This window comes from Kryptolebias marmoratus, linkage group LG22, assembly GCF_001649575.2.
Source record: "Kryptolebias marmoratus isolate JLee-2015 linkage group LG22, ASM164957v2, whole genome shotgun sequence".
In the NCBI taxonomy this organism is placed as follows: Eukaryota; Metazoa; Chordata; class Actinopteri; order Cyprinodontiformes; family Rivulidae; genus Kryptolebias; species Kryptolebias marmoratus.
Genome location: NC_051451.1, coordinates 17,960,199 through 17,980,432, shown reverse-complemented (window position 1 = coordinate 17,980,432; position 20,234 = coordinate 17,960,199). Strand labels below are relative to the sequence as shown.

The window sequence follows — 20,234 nt, the reverse complement described above, 5'->3', positions numbered from 1 at the left end:
GAACTGGACTTGGTGAGAAAAATATATTTATATTTTACTTTCTGTGAGTAATTTTATTTATGATGTGGTTTCTTTTGTTAAAATGGAAAGCTATGTAGCATATGTATGTTGTTTTATGTTAAAGAAATGGTGAGAATGAATGTCAGGTGAAGTATGGTTTTTTTTACTAAGATGTTCAGCCGCCATTTTGGCGAGTGTATTTTTTAATTATTACCAAATTAGCTGAACAAACCTTTTATTGGTCATGAAAACAGGCCTTTAAAGTTGGACCGGGAAAACTCGAGCTGAATGTCGGGAACGAGAACTGAGATGGCGAGCCACCAACCCGAGAGCCTTGAACCTTGAATCAGTAGGAGCTACACACCTCTGCTGGATGTTTTGTTCCTCAGAAATGGTATGATTCACCTGATTTTGCTGCTAAAATAGCAGTGGACTCAAGAGACACAACACTAATCTTTCTGGATTCTCAAAAAGGGATACGGACATTCAATTTGATTTAAGGGATATTCAGTCTTTTGCTGAATCATTTTCTGTTCTTACCTTTTATTGTTTTTTTTTTCCTCTATTCAATGCTGTTACAGTGTTGTTGAGTTATGAACCTTTCTGTGAAGTTAAACTTGAAAAGAATTGTTTCAAAGTGAGACTTAAAGAATTTAACTTTTGAAATGATACAGAGTTAACTCAAATAGAATACAATATAGAACTGTACTCTAAACAGATAAACAGCAACTTAAAATAGAACAATAACCTAGGTCGAGACACATTTTTCTTTCAGGACCTACGTCAGGTCAAATATTTATTAAAAAGGGGTTTACAATTTCTAATGTAAAGGAATTGTTCTATTTTGTTGTTGAAATTGTGTCATGTGTGTGTAACTGTATGTAAATGTTTTTATTAATAAGCCAGCAGTTCAAAGTTATTCACTGGTCTGTGGTCATTATTATAATTGCAACTATTATCTGCTCCCATAGCCGAACCTAGTACTGGTCTTAGAGTAGTTAGTTACTGTAGCTACATTAGAAGTGCTACACAATCAATTAAAGAAAAGCATCTGTTTTTAAAACTTCAACATCACTGTTTTTCACTTCAGAATGCTCTCCCTCTCTGCTGATTAGCTCCCTCTGTCCTCTTTATTTGTCATCATTTGTCATGTGCAATAACATCACATCCTGAATGTGCGGTATAAAGAAATCTGAGGGCATAAATGATTCCTTGCCATTTGCAACTCGCAACTTTATCTTTAAAACAAACTGCAGAGACCTGTGAATTTTTAGAACAGAAATCATTTCAACCTCCTCTCCCTGCTCACTGCATATACTATTAACATGTGACGCAATGAACCAGCCGGCAATGTTTTGTCCAATATTTCCATAAAAGAGGACTTTGATGAGGAAAAACGGAGGCCACTGTATTTAACAACAGCCCTCCAGCAAAATTTTCATAAGCGAGTGTCGACGGACACTACAGGACAGGCATTGATTTATTTGGAAGATTACAAATGGATGTTGTCAACCATAATGCCTTCTCAGCTTTGAAATGCTGTTTGAGGTGTGACTTTGAGCCTGGTAATGGCCTGATCTGATTTGGGCTGAATTGCTAATGGATGAAAGTGAGGGTGGTGTTTGCAGGCAAACAAGTAGATCTTTAATTCCCTGTCATACTGTTTCCTGGTAAATGGCATGGGTATTTTTGCTTTCGGTGTGCATTAAAAGAGGGATTTTTTTAACAGTACCTGATAGCCAAATTTCAGATAAAGGGGTAAATATGTGAAGAATTTATGAGTCAGTAAATTGAATAAGCTTGAAGCTAATTAAATTTGGGATTTTGCCTTTCTCTTAAAGGTGACAACACTTGCCCTGCAAACCAAAAGAACCATTTTAATGCAGATCTGACACAGGAAAGCTGTTACAGCACTGTTTTCTAAACATCCATGCATTGCATGCTATGATGTGGCAACTTGCCTGGTGACATCCCAATGACATGTCAACAGCACATTGTATTGTCACAAGATAGCCACAATTTTATGGCAATGTTGTGACAACATCACTTTATATCATAGTAACAGCTCATGCAGCATCCTTCACAGTAATAGTCACAAATTATGTACTAAATGTTTTTTTTGGGGGGGTAGGACACCCCAAGTTATCAATGTTAGCAATGTAGCAGCAACACTGTTGTATAAAGTGCAGAATACGTTACGCAGAGGTTATTTAACAGGTGTTGCTAAATACCTCAGGGACCAAAGTCACCTTTAGAAGGTCGTAGTTGTCTTGCTAGAATAACATTGTTAGGATGTTATCAATGAAACGTCACAGTGTTGCAGGGAGGGAAGTTTTCTTTAATGGCACTGGTTAAAACAAAATGTTTTATAACAGTTGAAAGCAAATAAGGCATACATTTAAATCAAACAACATTTTTTTTGTAATTACAAAAGCCAAAACAGAAGCTAAAGAACTTGGGGGTGTTTGTGGCTCAGGGAGATAAGAGGTTATCTACAAATCAAAAGGTCAATTGTTTGATCCCTGGCTGTAGGATTACAAAAAAACAACTTTATTTAGTTTGATTGACATCCTCCTGCATGATCATATCTATGAGTTATTTAAGTCAACACCTTTTAAGGTCTCTGCTTAGTGGGTTGAAGGAAGGTGGTGCCTGAAACAGCCCCACGTGATAAAAGCCGGGTTTATCTCAAATGCTCAAAAGGACTTGTGGAAAAATTCAGTTGCTCTGGTGACTTGGGTGGAGACTAGAATTTCCAGTCATATTTGTATCTTCATGAGTACAGTTAAAACAGGGTTATTATCTCCCACTGATTCATTACTAGGGTTTGCACTGAAAACTCAATGAACAGGTTTACAGTTGAAGAATGAGGTAAAAGGCCAGGACAGAGGAAAATATAATTTTGACAAGCTCTTGAGTGAACTGCTTTGAAGACTGTTGTTGTCAATCGAGTTTGAAAGGAATGTCCAAGGAACGAGTTTACAGGCTGACACTTTTAGTTTTGTTAGTCTCAGAACAGTCTGTCTCAATCTGTCGTTATTTTTTTCTTGTAAAGATAATGTCAATTTAATCTTTATTATTATTATTCAATTTTTATGACACACTATCACCCCATTGTTTCTTCCCTCCACTACAACAAAACAGATGAAGCAGTTGTTTGTTGTTTTGCTACTAGTTGAAGAAACATCCATGCAAAACACACTACTCTATTGTCATAAACCTCTACTGCTTTTTACAATTCACAGGGTTTTTTTTTGGCCATACATACAAGTGTGAAGCTTTAGAAAAATGTTCAGTATTTCTCCTGATTCTCTATCTCCCAGAAGGGGAGCCCACTACTAGATAAAGAGACAACCACTGAATCAAAGATGAGAGACAGTCAGTTGATATCCCGTCTCTTTAGAAGAAAAAATACAAGCATGTATCCTCGTTTGACATTCTAAAGTTAATGCATTCCCTGTTCCACATTTGCCAGCCAGTTTTTGCCATCTCAGGCTTTACGGAACCACAACACATTATAGAGGATCATATACTTCCTTAAGGGCTGCAGCCTTATACATTAAAGGGCAAACTAAATGCTTTTATGATGTCTTTTTTATAGTAAGTCATTAACTTTCCATTTCACTATTACTGAAACCCTTTTTTATATTTACATCAAAACAATGTGCTAATTCTTACTTTGATGGTTTTGGAATATGAATGCAGCCTTGCACAGCCCAGAGCAGTTTTCTAACCGAAAAAAAAAGAAAAAAAAAGGTCAAACATTGTTGATAACTCTATGTTTTGCTAAAAACACCTGGAGGCTTAATCATAACTGTTGCATAAACAGAAGGCAAGTCTTAATAAAGATGTGACACTTCCCACAGAAAAACTGACTTTACAGAAACACTGAGTCATGATTAGAAATGTTTTGGCGTTGAATTTAGGACAAATTTAAAAAATTACATTAAAATTAAAATGCATAAACAGTGTATGCTACATTATTACATGTAGATAATCTTTACTATACTATACTATACTATACTATACTATACTATACTATACTATACTATACTATACTTTTTTAACCTGCAGGGAAATTTCAGTTCATGGTACTGTATCCCAAGCAGCCTATTTAAAAGTTAATTTGTGAAAAGGTATTAGCCAACGCTGACTTTCAATCAAACTGAGCTTAATATTTCATCAGCACTGTCTCCCCGTTAAGTCTCTCAGCTCCAGAGCACAGAGTAGAGAAGTGGACTCTAATCACTGAGCTCAGGATGCACATCTACTGATTAACTTCTGCAGTCAACCTACAACAGACAGCTGACCTCAGGAAACCTAAAAATGGTTCTAACTCAGTTAGTTTGACATATTTTCAAAGTTTTGGGTGACAGAAGCAGCACATGCATAAGTGCTACATATTGCACAACATCTTCGCCTAAAACTTTGGCATTAACTATTGATGACTACATTGATTGTCTGTTTGCAAAATATTTTATTAACCAATGTACCGATTTTATGAAGTCTACAGAAAGTAATCATTAGATATACATCCAGACTGATTACCTTTTGGAGTCAACCAAAGTCAAAAGGATCACCACAGCTAATCAACCTTAGCCAACGCAAAAACAGCCACAACTGTCAAATTTACAGATATTGAGCTAAAGTTTTGTGTGGTAGTAGATGAGAATCATCCTCAACATGTATAATCTGAGTGCTAACATATTATGTGCATAATGTTATTTTTAAGGTTTGACCAAAACTGATATAATTCATTCTAAGGTGATCTTAGTTCTTAACGTTGGCAATGACAGGTGGTCGAAGATATGCATTCCTTCAAGGAATGCTGTACTTTTAATTACTAAATGTGTTTATGTTTATTTATTTGACAGGATACATGTGAAGGAAAAACACTGTCATAACAAAAAAGATTGAGTGTTTTATTATTAGTCTCTGGCTTATTTCTTTAATGGATTTTATGTCCGATTTAAAATAAAGTTGTTTTTTTTCTTTATTTGAACCAAGCATATGACTGGAAGCCTCAAAGAATCATAATCAGGCTACAGTTTTTCTGTTTGTTTTCATTTCTTTTCATCAAAGTTATTCAACAGTTTTGAAATATCAAGATTCCAAAGGACTGAACTTTTTATCAAATCCACTGTTTGCAATGATGGTTCACTTTGTTCTTTTACAGCCTGTTTCTCAACCTACTATCATCTGTTGTTGCTGGCAGCTGGTGGGACGTTGTTTAAAGGGCGAGGCCTTTCTGTCTCCATCTAATTCTCTCACTCTCACCGTCCTTCTCATACTCTCTTATCAGTGGGCGGGCAGTGGGCGCAGTGACTAAGCCAAGGTTAGCCATGTGCTCGATCATCCACTGAAAGCCCATATCCCTCCTGCCCACCTACCATGATTTCATCACTCAAACAGCATGCCATCATAAATTAGTAGAAAATGGAAGAAGAACACTCTAACAGGTGTAGTTTGATAAAGTTTTTAAAAAACTCAATAGCTTATCTAGTAGTTCAAGAATGCAATTCCAAAAAGCAGTTTAATCACATAAAAATGACTTGTTTGTTTTTGTACTAATCTATAACTATTTCAAGCATTTATAATAAAATGAAGGACTGCGGTTTGATTTTTTTTTATGATAAGCTGTGCTAATCCTGCTTTTATTTTGGGTATTAAAAAGAAAAACTGGCCATGGGAATACATCATTGGTCAATTAATGTGTCCCTATTGCTAACACTTCAAGTGTTATTAGTTAGTGTCCACTCTGTCTGGCATTACATTAAATGGGTCTTATCTCAGGACACCAGCATGCATGTTTCAGTAGACTAAACAGAGAGACAAGAAAAAGAAGGATGAGCGGAGAGCAAAGGAGGAGAAACAGGGAAAAGGCTGAGTAACTGGAAACAGAAATGCACTGGGAATAGTAAAAAAAAGAGAGGTTGCTGTCTATTTTTAGATCTGCACAATATAAGAGAGAGTGGGACTTTTTTCCTCCTCTCACCATCCCCTCATTTCCCCACATTCCTCCTTGGCACGTGCAACAAACGCTCAGGATGGCTCTATGTGCCCAGAATACCAATAAGAGAGAAGCAGCTGGATCCTGGCAGGCTGACATTCTTCTGCCTTCTCCTGTCTGCAGAACCAAGACAAGGACTGGGTGTCCGACAGGACAAACACACATCAGAGGACACATCAGTCAGTATAGACAATAAACTGATAAGGGCAGACTGCTTGACGGAAGTGACACTTGAACCACGGCGCGATGACGATGATGGATGATGGGCTCTGAAGTAGTTTTTAAAAAGAACAAATATGTGGAGAGACTCGGAACAAAGAGATCATTACTGAAGCCACAGACAGAAATTTGCATAGTCTAGTGAGTGTCTTACAAGGTCAACAAGAAATACGATTAAACCTTTATCAGCCCTGTCAGGAAGGTCTAAAAGATTTACAGAACTGTCAACTTTTTAAAGTTCGACACTGAGGATTGACTTGTTGCATGCATCAGAAGAGTAGAAAATAAATTGCGTAACTTTATACATCCATATTGGACAGATTCATTAGTGGGAAATCTTGTCACCCTCACAGTGGCATGCTCTCCCACATGCGCTTATCTCAGCTATTTCATATACATGACACAAGCAAAAAACAGCTAATACCAACAACTCCAATCCATTATTTGGAACAGTTAGTTTTTTTTTTATCATATATAGATTTGCTGACATACTGACTGTTATTTTTCCATTTGTTCAAGGTTAGATAACAGTTTGTCTTTTGTCCAGGACATAAACATTGTGTGACTGGATGAAGAGAAACACTAATAACGATGTACAGTCGCTGATTTTCAGTCTGAGCTAACAACAGCATTGTATGTGCTAGTGAGCGACAGAAATCCTTTATACATCGTGCAATATATTATTATCGCTCGCTGCTGGAGGTGAAGGCGGAGCAATAATGTTTTAGCTCATGTCTGTGTGCGTGTGTTTGTTTGTCTGTACCATCAGCAGAATGTGTCATGAACCACTGGACGAAGTTCAATAAAACTCTCAGAAGGTAATCGTTGGCTGTACAGCTAGAGCTAATTAACTTCTACAGTTAATCAACTCAAGGTGGCCGCCACAGCTAATGAACCTTAGTGGAAACAAAAAATAGCTATACCTCAATGAATTTTACACATATTAAGATAAAATCCGGTGTTGTAAAAGTCGTTCACAGCACATACTACAAGTGCTAACAAATGATGAGAGATGTTTTTTTTTCCAAGGTTTAACAGAAATATCTGTTTTTGTCATTTCTCAGCATAAGATGATCTTGGTCTAAAACCATGACATGAAAGGCGGAGGGTGATGTGCGTTTCTCCAAGGAATATCAGGCCTTTTATTTTCATAAGGAAAAGTAATGAAAATTTCCTCCACAAATTTTAGTACTTTGAGTCCTTACTGCAAAGAGTAAGTATACCTGTATGCCACAGAAAGAGGTATAAATGGCAGTACTGTAGGTAATGTCATCAGTTACTGCAAGCTGAAGCTTTTATGTCTTTGTCCATCCTCACCATAAGTGCACTATGCTGGTAAAAGATGTGCAAACTCAGGCTTTCACAGACCAAGCAGCACACTTTAAACTGTACAGATGTTTGCTAACTCAAACTACATTCAGAAACAAACGTAAACGCTCATAAACAATCATGTTCTGTCACTTTGCAAGCTAAGGGAGTTCTGGGCCCATGGTGGAAGCATTTTGAGATAATCGCATTTGACAGTCTGCTGGCGTGGTTGTCATGGGAATCTGATCAGAACAGCCACCAGCTATTAGCATAGCAGAAACAAAACGGAGGGCAGGAGAAAGCACAACCGTTGCACGTAGCAGTGTCCTGAGGAATGCCATTGCTCAATTAGCAGATGAGACACTGTCGGGAGTCAGAGTCTGAGAGCTAGGAGGAATGAAATTATGGTGACCTACTAATGCATGTTATGGAGCAGTTGCTTTGTTTTGGCTGCTGGCCATGTTATGTCGCAAAAGAACATATGAAGTAAACATTCGAGCAACTCTGTGCAGCTGCTAAGCACAACTGTGCTGTGACCTGAATGCTACCATCAGCACGCAAACAGGTGTGTTTACTGTCTTAATTTATTGAGTTAGCAGCTAATCATTTTCTAATTCATTTTAAACACAAATTTAAGCAAGGTAATGAAAACCTCATCATTTTTTCCAGTAATGGCCATGACCCAAATAACAAAATACATATTAAAAATTTAGACCTGTCCTCATCCAAAAGGCTTTTTATAGGACCTATAATCCTAAAACATAGAAACAAGAAATAAAGCCCACAGATCTTTATATTTTATTAAAAATTCCTTTCATTGATCTTCTGTTTTTCACCATTTTTAAAAAAAAAATCATAAATCATTTCCATCTCTACAAGAAAATGTCAGACTTTTTTTTTTTCTCCAATTTAACTGATCTTGTTTATGTTTACATTTTACACAGCATCCACATACTTCTAAAAACAGACATATATTTTTTATTTTTTATTTTTTGCAGAATTTGTATTTTCACTTATATCCACTGTATTTTTGGAAATGTAGGTAATTAATAATGCAAGCATTTCATGAGTCATAAATCTAAACATTGTTTTGAGGTATTTAAGACCCAAAACAGAAAGAAGCAGCTGCAGATTGAGTCAAAATGGAGCCTGAGCTTTATAAACAAGGCTGAGCTGTGCATGGCAGAGCTTGCTAAGCTGAACTAATAGTGTGCAACTGTGAAGCTCAGTAGGCTGCAGGTGGAAGCTGCTCAGCATAACAACCTGCAAGCTGAGAGAGAACGTGAGACTGATTAACTCAGATGTGCCCAATTTCAGATAAAGAAAAAAAAAAATTCCTGTTTGGCAAATGAACATGCATGTCTCAAATATGTGGAAAATGCACCCTTTGGAACAATTGTTCTTTGACTTTTAATATTTCGGCTGTGTTGGATTTGTGCATTGGCACTCGGTGACGGCAGGCTAATCACTGAGACATGATTGCTTCTGGGAGAACAAACCTCATTGTCGAGAGGGTCACTGAGCTGCAGGGAGACAATCAGGCCAGCATTCTCAGTTACAGTTACAGTCAATTTGGATGGAAAACGCCACATCCAATGGCTGTTTGTTTAGAGTGAGTTCCCAATAAAGCTGTGAGTCACACGTGAATCACTTCACACAGGAGGACAGATTACTGTGCTCCAGCAGGGTCTAAATACATCCTTCTCTTTTTCTCTCTGTGAGGATAAAAGCTGACCGGAGTGTCATAGGGCTGCAATGACTTCAAAGCGAGGGAAGGGTTGCGGGAGGAGGAGACGGAGAAAGACAGGTGGATGGATGCTCTTCGAGCAGGAAAAAAGGGGGTTAGAGTGCACGTGTGTGTCAGGGGCAGCACGGGAAACAAAGAGAGAAAGTTAGTGTGATCTTGTGAGCGTTTGAGAAACATCAAAGACTTGAAACTGAACAAAAGAGGGCATGAAAGTGGGAGGGGAGAGCGGGAAGGGGTGGAGGAGCATAAAAGAGACTGAAATGAGAGTGTGAAGGCAAGAGTGACAGACAGAGGCAAAGTATAGGTTGACTAAAGACAATATTTCACTTCAAGCTGTCAAATTATACAACAGACAGTGAGATAGTGCATAAACACAACAAGATTTTGTTTACTTTTGAAAATTTGACATGAAAATGTGGTTTTAGTTGTGACAATGTTGTAAGGTTCACATCATTTATAAACAATGTTAGTTTTTTTTGGATAACATTGTTTCTCTGCTTAGTATATAGGAGTCATCCTTTTGTGAACTCTTGTAACAAATGTACTGCAGATAATCAATAACATTTTCAAATAAGCAGCAAGGAGAAATTCAGTAGTATCATAGTCCATATTTCATCTTTGATATAGTCTGTTATACGTGATCCCTCACATGAAAAATACAAAAAAAGAAAATGCACAAAGACAGCCATTTTGCTGCCGACTACACATCACAGAAAACGCTATAGTTCTTTCCCCAGTATGCAATCTCTTATCAAATAATGCAACCCAAAGTGCAGATTTTTGAGAGGGATAAAAGTGCAAAATGTGAGGGAGGCAGAATGTCAAGTTTCTAAAACAAACAGACTCAACGCCTAATACTTTAAGACATAGAGAGAAGCAGGCAAGTGGGAATTTATACATTGTCGACGGTGTGTGGGAAGGAGCTAAGCTTCACAACAAGTGACTGGGTAGTGTGTTAGAAGCAGAGACTGCATGGGCACGGTTTTGGATGCAGATGGTGTGCGTTGCGATGAAGGGCGAAGGAGATGGGGGAACGGCGAGAGCAAGGACGCAAGCTTAATGTTTCGGATGGATAAACATAATTCAGTATGAACTGAAAAAGGTTGCACGATGCTCCTCCCTTTTAAAATTTTATTCCAACCTTAAAACCTCCATCCGCATTAGGCACATCACACCGAAGACAGCAAAGCATGCTGCAGCAGATCTGGTTCAGGGCTCTTCTGTAATCTTTTGCAAAATGTTGAACTTGAATTAAATGACTAGACTGAGGCGACGCCTGAGTCAGCCTCTATCTTAATGCACAAGCTTCCTTACGCTGTTATATAAGCCGGAAAGACACGCCTTAAGACTCCAGCTGTAGCAGACATATTTAGTCAGGATAGCTTGAAGCAAGTATCTGTTTTTTTAAAGCTATTAAAGCTATTTGATGATATCTATGTGGTTTATTTTTCTATCTACCAAAATAACTTCTGTCCACTCCGGATGGCCTACAAGATGCAAATGCCTTTAATATTGCAATTATTCAGCCCTTCTAGCCAAAACATATTTGCCTCATTTCAAGCTCAACTAAAATTGACTCATAGTAAGATTTTATATTACACAGATGACTTTCTAACATCTTTCTTTCAGCAAGAAATTTGACAAGTGGGTTTCCAAAAGAATGTTTGCAACATACCAGGGCTTCCTAGCGTTGTCTTGCTTTTTTAAGTGCTTTGAATTGTGTTCTTCTTTTACTCATTCTCAAAAGTTTCTCAAGCGCTGCGTCCTACTATTACCCTCCAACTCTTCGTCTACGGTCACACTCCAACGAGAATATCAGGGACAATTAGGAGGTTCAGTGTTTTGCCCCTAAAACACTCGAAGAGGCCATGGATTGAACTGGCAATCTTCCCGCTGGAAGGCAGCCACTTTACCACAGCCGGCTAAGATCACCGAAGCAGCAGAGACTTTAAAGGGTCCGTGAGCAAGATACTTAAGCCTAAACTCCAACATTAAAATGAGAGTTTGTAAATGCAGCTTCAGTTTTTTAAGTTCATTGGTAGCTCGCTGAAAGACCTTTGGTTGCGTGGGATGGCCACATAATGACTAAGCAATGGTCGCCCCTGGAGACCCCATACCTCTGCCACGGAGATAGGAGCGAAGAGTGCTTATAAATGTGTTGCCTCACCTATTTATATCATCATTTTATAAAAATTTTGGGTTTGAGGAAACTAAATGCTGAGTTTTTTAAAGTCAAACCTTGACCTGTTCAAGCTTGGCACCGTTTATGGAATTGTTTGTTGGTAGTTTCACTACATTATGCATTAAATGTGTTCAGTAGCTTCAAGGTCTGGACTTCAGCCAACAAAACAGGTAATATGTGCTGAATGTAGTTTAGCACTGCTGTGATGAAATAGGCTAAATCATTCAGGATAAATACATGATTCTGTTTTGTTGCCCTTGTCCCAACTTGAAATGTGCTGCTGACAAAATCAAATCAAATTAAAACAAAAAAAATCTAACTTTATTGTTTAATCAATTGAGTTGTTCTTGCCTTCAATAAAAGTTCAATTTCTATTTACTATTTTCAGAGGGGTTTCGTCTTCTTTGAAAACAGGGTTGCAGTGGCATACAGTACAAAAATAATTCACAGCTAATGGTTGCAGATTGTCACTTTAATAGCTCTGATTCGCAGCCAGGATCATTTATCACTTCAACCAAAACAAGCTTTTTAAACGCTTATTCTGCTAAATGAGGAATGAAAAAAGCATCCAGATGTCACAAGATATGAAATTACAGTTATAACTCGCCTCTATCACCATTTATTTGTCTTCCTGTTCCTTTGTGAGACCAAAAATGTATTCTATATATTTTTTATCGTTGTTTAAAATAGTTTTTTGTAATCCCCCTCTTGCACTGTTCCTAGAACTATGTTTGTAGAAAAAGTTATGAGAGATGAAATTTTTTTTTTTCTAAAGTTTGAAGAGAAAAAAGATTAACTGCAGTTAATCAGTAAAGCCTACAGTGTGAACCCAACACCTTCTGCAAAAATAATGTCTGATTCGCAGCAATTAAAATGCAACATCCTGAACTTTCTGCAGCTCTTTAAATATGAGAAGTATTTGTTTTTATTCGTTGGCAGTGGATCTATTACATTTCAGGCATTTTCGCAACATATTTACTAAGTGCACCTTTTAGGCTCTGTGCAAACCTTGATGTTTAATATAAAGTAACTGCAGGCTGATCCTATATCTTTCTTCCATGTGTTAAAAGTTCCCACTCATATCAACAATTTCTCCCAGATAGCTTATACCCATAATGGAGCTCAGACAGGTTTCCACTCACACCTTAGAGCTAAAACTCCTCTCATAAAGTTTTTAAAGGCCATTTGGCAGAATTATGATACAGGAGTCTAACAGTCCTAATTAGATTTCAGTGCATCGTTTGACACTGAGGATCATGAGTTACTACAGTATGACCCCCTCCACCCCCCCAGCCACCCTCCTCCAAAATAGAAACTGGGTCAAACCTCTCAGGAGCGGACATTAGTGGGCTTGAATAATACGTCGCAAGCAGGTAATCAGTAATTATTAGTCCAAAAGACCTGCCGCGACAGCTCTGCAAGTGACGTCCAGATCTATCAAGGATTCTCATCAAATCATTACAGCCGTGTGGACTCCCAGAGCTCCGTTAAGCTAACACAAATAAGACTGAAATGAAAAACAAAGAAAAAACGAAAGCTGTCACTCTTGAGTGTAGAAAAGTACAAATAAATGCTGAGATAAAGTATTTTGTGACGAGGGTTTATTTTAGCTCTAAAGCCTGTTCTCCTTTTCACTTTCGTTATTTAACATACCTCTTTTATCTTTATAACGTAAATATTTATGCTATCTATTCTTCATACATATGTTATTGTATTGTAAATCACCTTCAGTTACCCTGTTTGCTCGCTTCCTTGACTCCAAACAGTCCTGCAAAAGAGGTTTTTAAAAACCAAAGGTTCTGCTTCTCAGTGGGAATTAAGACTAGTGATTTCTATTAGTTTTATTAAACTCTGATGTAACAAATTGTTTTTTTATTGCAGCTCTTAATAAATGCAGATTTTTTTTTCCTTCATGCTTCACAGAAAACACTTCAATTTTTTTTTGTTTAAAAAAAGTAATTAATGAACAATCTCTGGATCATTTATTCAGTGCTTTGGGATAAAAATAATAAAGAATTTTCATTAAATGCTAAAATGTAGATATTTCTAGATGTTTCTGTCAAAGGAGGATAAGGGTATGAATAATTCATTTACTGTAAAACATCTAAATTTTCCTTGGTGAATTATAATATCCTCCAGAGGCACAACTGAACAGCAGAGTTTACCCACAGCAAACTGATGACAGACATATTTGCTATACTAGACACAGGAAAAAGTGGTTTAGTTTGAAATGCTTAAAGTCATGAACAATGATTTTCTGTCCAGTAATGTCTGCCTTTTTTTTTTCTTTCCTCAACGGCATGCGAAAAAAACAAACATGCGTGTTTACGCACGCAGGAAACAAAATCGCCAGGCTTGCAAGCTGACATACAAAGAGCCGTACTTCACACACAAAGATTTCTCTCTCATCTGGCAATTATGGATCATCCCACCTCAAGCCCCCTCTTTTCTCTCTTAGTGATCTTCTGATTGCACAGCGAGGGAGATGAGCAGAACGAGAACCCTTCAATCTGGCTCTCAACTGAGCAAAAGCTGAAAATGTATTCAGTTCTTTCTGCTTTATGACTCACGAACACCGTAGGATGGTTGGAAAATTGTATTGATAAAAGGACAGGCTGATATGGTGTTGTTTAACAGGTGCAGATTACTGAAAAAATGTCCTCCAACGAGAGGATCTTTGCTAAATCTGTACTAGTCTAAACTAAAAATGCTTTAAGGCATTCAGCTAGATGATTGGTTATTTAAGGCCTTTGGCAAGTGTAACACAACTAGTTGTTTAGCAGCAAAGTAATAATCATGTAACAAATTAGATTCTGTCTTTTTTAATTATCTATAATAATGTATGGTATTAAAGCATCACGTACGTCAGTTGCTAATTTAAACTATAAAGCAACAAGTTTGTGTATTTTTATGGCAACAGTGAAAAAAAATAAATGCGAAGGTCACTGAAGAGTAATAATAGATTCGCATCATCTGACATTACAAAACAACTGCAGTGTAGTGATGCCAAGGAGAGTGCCATCTTTTGTTTTTTTAAGTCTCTCTAAAATGATCCAAATTTTAATTTTCAGCATCAACTCCTTCTCTTAACCCTCCCGTGGCCTTCAGCTTCTCATCCTCTCTTCAGTTACGAGGGCTTCAGGAGGGTTAAAAGTGCGAAGGACAGTTTTTTTTTTCTTTAAACTCCGAGAACAAAAGTACATTTTTGAAACATACCATTTTGTTATATGTTCCATGTAAAGGCTGTTTAGAGCTGTAAGTGGTCTAAAAACACAAATGCACTCATGGATTCTTTAATGTTTGCTACATCCATGAGGGAAAATGATGGGAAATAATCCACACAGAGTACCAGCGTTACAAGCATGACATGTCATGTAGGATTTGTTCATGCGACTTGAAATCAATTTCATGAGACACAGTTTCCTCAGGGACTAGTTAATTTTCTATCAATTATTGTAAGTCACAGTAATTACATTCAGCTTGCAAGGTTGTTTCTTCTGTTATCATAAATCTGAAAATACTCAGGTAACTTCTGTCTAGACTGATTTAGAAAGGGGAAATGTTTGGAAAAAGTAAGAACTGATGAGTAATAAACTGTTTCGGTGTTATATTCATATTTATAAAAATATGCAAATATCTTTCCTTAATATTAACCGTAATCATTTTTGTTTACACCACAAACTATAATCTATACTTCGTTGTATTGACTCTTTTTTTTTTAAAATAAAACAATGCTGAATGTTGTCAATGGAAGAAAATAGAGAAAAAACAATAGAGTACGGGAATAATGGCTCTACACAGATACAGAATCCAAACTGGCAGCTGGAAGACCAATTACTGGATACCCTTCGGCAGCTCAAATGTAAATAAGAATCGGCTGATGTCTCAGCTGTCAGATAACACACCACAAAGAATAATCAGGCTCTGATTCACTGCAAAAAATATGACAATCTCGATCATGTAATAGTTTAATATTGCCTAAGGTTTTCAAATTAAATGTTTTCAAAAGCATTAAAATTGACTCGTACAGAAAGTCAAGTAACATCTCTCCTTTTCTCTGTGATGTAAAGCTAAAAGAGTTTGATAAATGAGTGCATTTCTGACCATATCAACATTGTGTTTGTTTTGCTTCACTAAAGGAAACTTTATCTGTTTTGCAAGATATGAGAAGAAATGATAAAAAGTTCTCCAGCAAGAACGCCTTCAAATTGTCTCCTTTAAAACGTAAAAATAAGAACAGCTGAGCAGTCAAAACACCAGCCGTTTATACTGCAAAACGAATCTGATCATTTCAAGATGTCACAGCCGCTTGATTACAAGTGCGCACACATGCTTACGCACACTCACAAACAGAGACACAAAATGCAGTCCCAGGCACACACACACACACACACAAAAAGTGTGAGCTGGTGAAAAGAGATGTTCCTTCTTCATGCTGAGTGGCTGCGAAGCAGAGCTGTTTTAGGCTTGCATAAAAAATTCAGAACTCTCTCTCTTAGCAACATTTGCCCTACATACGGCACTAACACACACATGTTCCCACACACATCACAGCATTACTGTTATTAATGTGTGAAACAAAAAAAGTGGCGTACAAATGTGCAAATGTAGCTGATAATTCCAACCACCGAAAACCTTCTTGGTTTAATTGTAGGATTTCTGATTGGATGATAAGATTTTACGGACCAGCAGTACGCTGTGTGCCTTTATATCAGTTCATCTCGCAGCCATCTGTGTGTGTTTGTACGTGTCTGCATGTGTCACTTTTAAAATGCCATGTGCATTTTTGCACGATTACATTTTTAGCACACCTTTACATGCAATCAGGCAAGACCTAGTCCTCGAGAAAAACAGACATCTTTATACTCTCCTTCACTGCAAGCAGGTCAACACCTAAGCTCACCCATTTATTTCCATTAGATATTAATGACAGCAATGGAGAAACAGATGGAGCAGAGAGAGAACGAAAGATTGAGGGAGTGAAAGAATGTAGTTCCGCTCCCTGTGGAAAGACTATCAAACCACGATCTGCTGTCCTCAACCATAAAAATCCCTCTGCTCATATTACATAACACTTCCACTACTATTCAGTACTCACACATTGTTAGATACTAAGTACATGTGTATTTACAGGATTGATGTGCAAGAGGTTTGAGCAGCAAAAGAAGTGCAAAGAAGCGAGCTCTCCACTTGAGAATTCACCTCATCTTGGTGAGGTCCAGTCAGTGTGGGATGCATCACCTCTGCCAAGCTATCTGTATGAGAAAAATCTTTGGAGCTCTTGCTCATCTTGGCGGCATCCTCGTATCTGCAGACGTTGCTCTTCCTATTGTAATTTGAGTTAAGCCTGGTTCGGTGTCATAAATGTCTACGTGCTGACTCCATGTTTTATCAGTCTGTGGTGAAGGTCCAAGCTGCAATGTAACAAAAACATATTCATCTATGCTTGTTATTTTCATTTAGATCTAAAAAACAAAATAATCAAAATGTATCAGCTAAGTTCAGCTGCTACTAAACTTGTCACAGTTATTACATTAGTTTATAAAGAACATTTGATTTAATTGTGGTAATTTTGTAGAGTTGTCTTCATTAAGTTGCCTGAAGCAAACAGTGAAGCTCAAAGAAATGCACTGTTTTGATCATTTGATAGAATTTATTCAGTTAAATTCATTGTTTTGACAGATTTGTGTTTGCTGTTGCAGCCATGGCATATTTGTGATGTAGTTTTTGTTCACAAGGGCTAAAAGGTAAACAGAAATTAAAGTTTATTATTCAAAAAGGGAGGTTATTAAGATCGGATCTTCTGCAGGCCTGTATTTGTAAAAAAGAAAATATTTGCAACTCCTCACAGCCTTTGTTGTTAAAGTAAAAGCTGAACTAAGCGGAGACGATTTGCTTTTCGGTGTCTGACCCACAAAATAACTGAAGCTTATGAGCCCAATTGTTTTTGGTTAAAGTATGCAAACATGGCTTATAAAGAGAAAAAAAAACAACATTGTACAATTTTTATTGAATGATAACAACACATTGTAATTCTCATAATAATTATGGCAAAAATAAATGTATTAGCAAGTATTTTCAAATTTATTTTGGGTTTTGGGAAATCATCTAAAGAACTCAAACTTGATGTTTTGAGACCCAGAGTAACCCCAACTTTGGGAACTACTAATTTATGATGTGATCAAAAATGCAGGACTTAAAGACCAATAAAAAGCAAAACAGCAGAGACAAGTATATGCAACTAGAATACTGAACCACATATCAAGACTTAATGCCTCTACACGGGATGCCAATGGTTTCCCATGACTATGTATGTCTTGGCATTGTGTGCTGTAAAAAATGATCTAATTTAATGACATAACTACTCCACAGTCTCCATAATTACAATTAAAATGACAAAACTAGTCAGCCTCCATTATCCTGCTATGTGGCCCATTTCATGAGCTGTCTAGTCGGGGGGTTTTTTAAAGATGGAAATATTGTGACCTCTAAAATAGCAAACCCTCCCTCCTGCTCTACAACACAACCAGCAAGTCTCTTCCCGTGCTGCCATTAATATTGCTTAACACACTGCGAGTGCCACAACAGAGCATCAGACTCTAATATCTTACTAAGCAGATCTGCTTCCTGGTGTGCAGACGCTGCTGCAGACAGAGGAGAAACATTTGTGGAAGGGATAACAGAGATGAAATAAGATTTTTAGTCATTGCTTGCGTCACCCTGCACGTATGAGGGGTAAATTATTGCCCCCCTTAAGTGCTAGGAGCTAGTGGCACTTTGTTTGAAGGAAAACAACATGTTTATTTTAAGAGATCAGAAAAACTCAGACTGTTGAGTGATAGCTGTGCCACCAGGAGTCCTCTCCTGGTGGAAAGAAAAGCAATTTACTAAATGGCTTATATGTGGGTTAATCTTAAATCTAGCTTTGCCTTTTATTGTCTTAAGGGAAGAAAAGATTGGAGCTATGTAAAGGTACACAAGGAGTGAAGGCAGATGATAATATTCTTGCATGTGTGTGTGATCCTGTGTCTGTTATTAAAAATCTTATGAACCACTGGACAGATTTTAATGAAACTTTCAGAAAATAATCATTGGATGTGCATCTACAACTGATTGACTTTTAAAGCCAACCCAATTTAAGATGACCACCACAGCCAACTGACATTAAAGAGCACAAAAACGGCTATAATGCAGTCAATTTTACAAGTACTGAGCTCAGATTTGCTGTGATTGTAGCTCAGAGTCATTCACAACACATACTCCAAGTACTACTCATTATGCAGGATTGTTCTTTAAATCTTGAGAATTACCTGATGGAGTCAACCCTGTTCTTTTGTTAGCAAAACATTTCATGAACCACTGGATGGATTTTTCAGGACGTAATCAGTGGATGTACATCTATAACTCACTAACGTTTGAAGTCGATCCAATTCAAGATGGCTGCCTTAGCTAATCAACATAAAAATGACTATAACTCAGTCAGTTTTACAGATATTGAGCTAAAATTGGATTTGAGATTGTGCATAATATTATTTTTTGACTAAAATGGCTAAAATTCTTTCATTTATCAATATAAGCTAAAACTGGCATGGAAGGTGGTGGGTGATATGCATTCCTTCAAGGAACGTTAAGCCTTTATTCTTAATGAAGTCTCTATAGCTGGTCCTCAAACTTCAAAGTAAATAAATGTTATCATCCATGCAGATTATTATCTCATTAATCTGTTTAATGTTGGACCAGTGTCGGATTAAGGTGCCTCAGCAGTGGGTCATTTCACTCGCTCTCCTTCTCTTAATTATCTAATGTAGTCAGAGATTTAACAGTAAGAAAAGACACCACTAGCAGTGTGATGAGCAATGTTTTCAGTCCCTTTTGACTTCCTTGGTTTCACTAATGTCAGTCTTTCCATTACTATGAGCAATTTCCATCTCACTGCCAGGTAAACCTGACGCGGGAGAGTCATGCACACTCACACTCCCTCACACGGACTAAAAATAGCAGCAGCCTTACCTTTCTGTACACTATCATGTTGGGGGACTCATCGGCCACCCCGTTGGTCCCCTGCCCGCTGCTGTTGGTCTGTGCCATGATCCAGTGAGTATATCTGCCACCGGGGGGGAAATGTCAGGCGCTCCTGTTGCGGAACAAGAGAGGAGATTTTGGCCCCTATGAAAAAGAAGAACAATGCAGCCTGAGCCGGACACGTCCTTACCTTTTGCCAATAGAAGAATTACTGTCAATATGTGGCGGCCTGGATGGCATTTCTACATATTTGGCATTTTCACACGTGCAGACGTTCCAGTTTGACAACATATGTTCACATTTTACAAGGTCTGGATAAGGACACTGTTCAGGAAAGGTGGCAGATTTTAAACCATGACTACGGTAACCTTAATGGCAGAGGTTATGTACAAATGGGGCAAAAGTTCAACTTGAAAAAAAAAAAAAAAAACAACAATCAATAGTTATCATTTATTAGCCTCTCTAAGATGGGTTCACGGTGCATCTGAAACAGGCACATTTTACTGTTTGTTGACACTGGAGGATTCCTCACGCACTACATGGCACCTACTATGGGTGCATCCTATTACTGAAATAGAAAGATAAGGTGAGGCGAAGAGCCTGGCAGCAGTAATCGCAGTAAAACAACACACTGTCCGCGGAGGAGGCAGGATACTCTCCAATGCAGCTTGGATACATCCATCTGAGTGGAGCAGCCATTGTCAAAAATGTGCAAGACTTTGCAAATGTACAGACATCGTGTGCCG

At 37.7% G+C, this 20,234-nt stretch overlaps 1 protein-coding gene across 1 annotated transcript in view; it reads right to left on the bottom strand.

Annotated features, from left to right (window-relative positions):
• The window catches only part of rgs7a (regulator of G protein signaling 7a), a 62,867-nt gene extending 43,157 nt beyond the window's left edge, over nucleotides 1-19,710 (bottom strand). Inside the window, exon 1 of the mRNA XM_017431419.3 lies at nucleotides 19,477-19,710. Within this exon, the coding sequence (XP_017286908.1) occupies nucleotides 19,477-19,554 (78 nt within the window). The 5' untranslated portion in view covers nucleotides 19,555-19,710. The remainder of the gene's footprint in view (nucleotides 1-19,476) is intronic.
• Nucleotides 19,711-20,234: the final 524 nt, after the last annotated feature.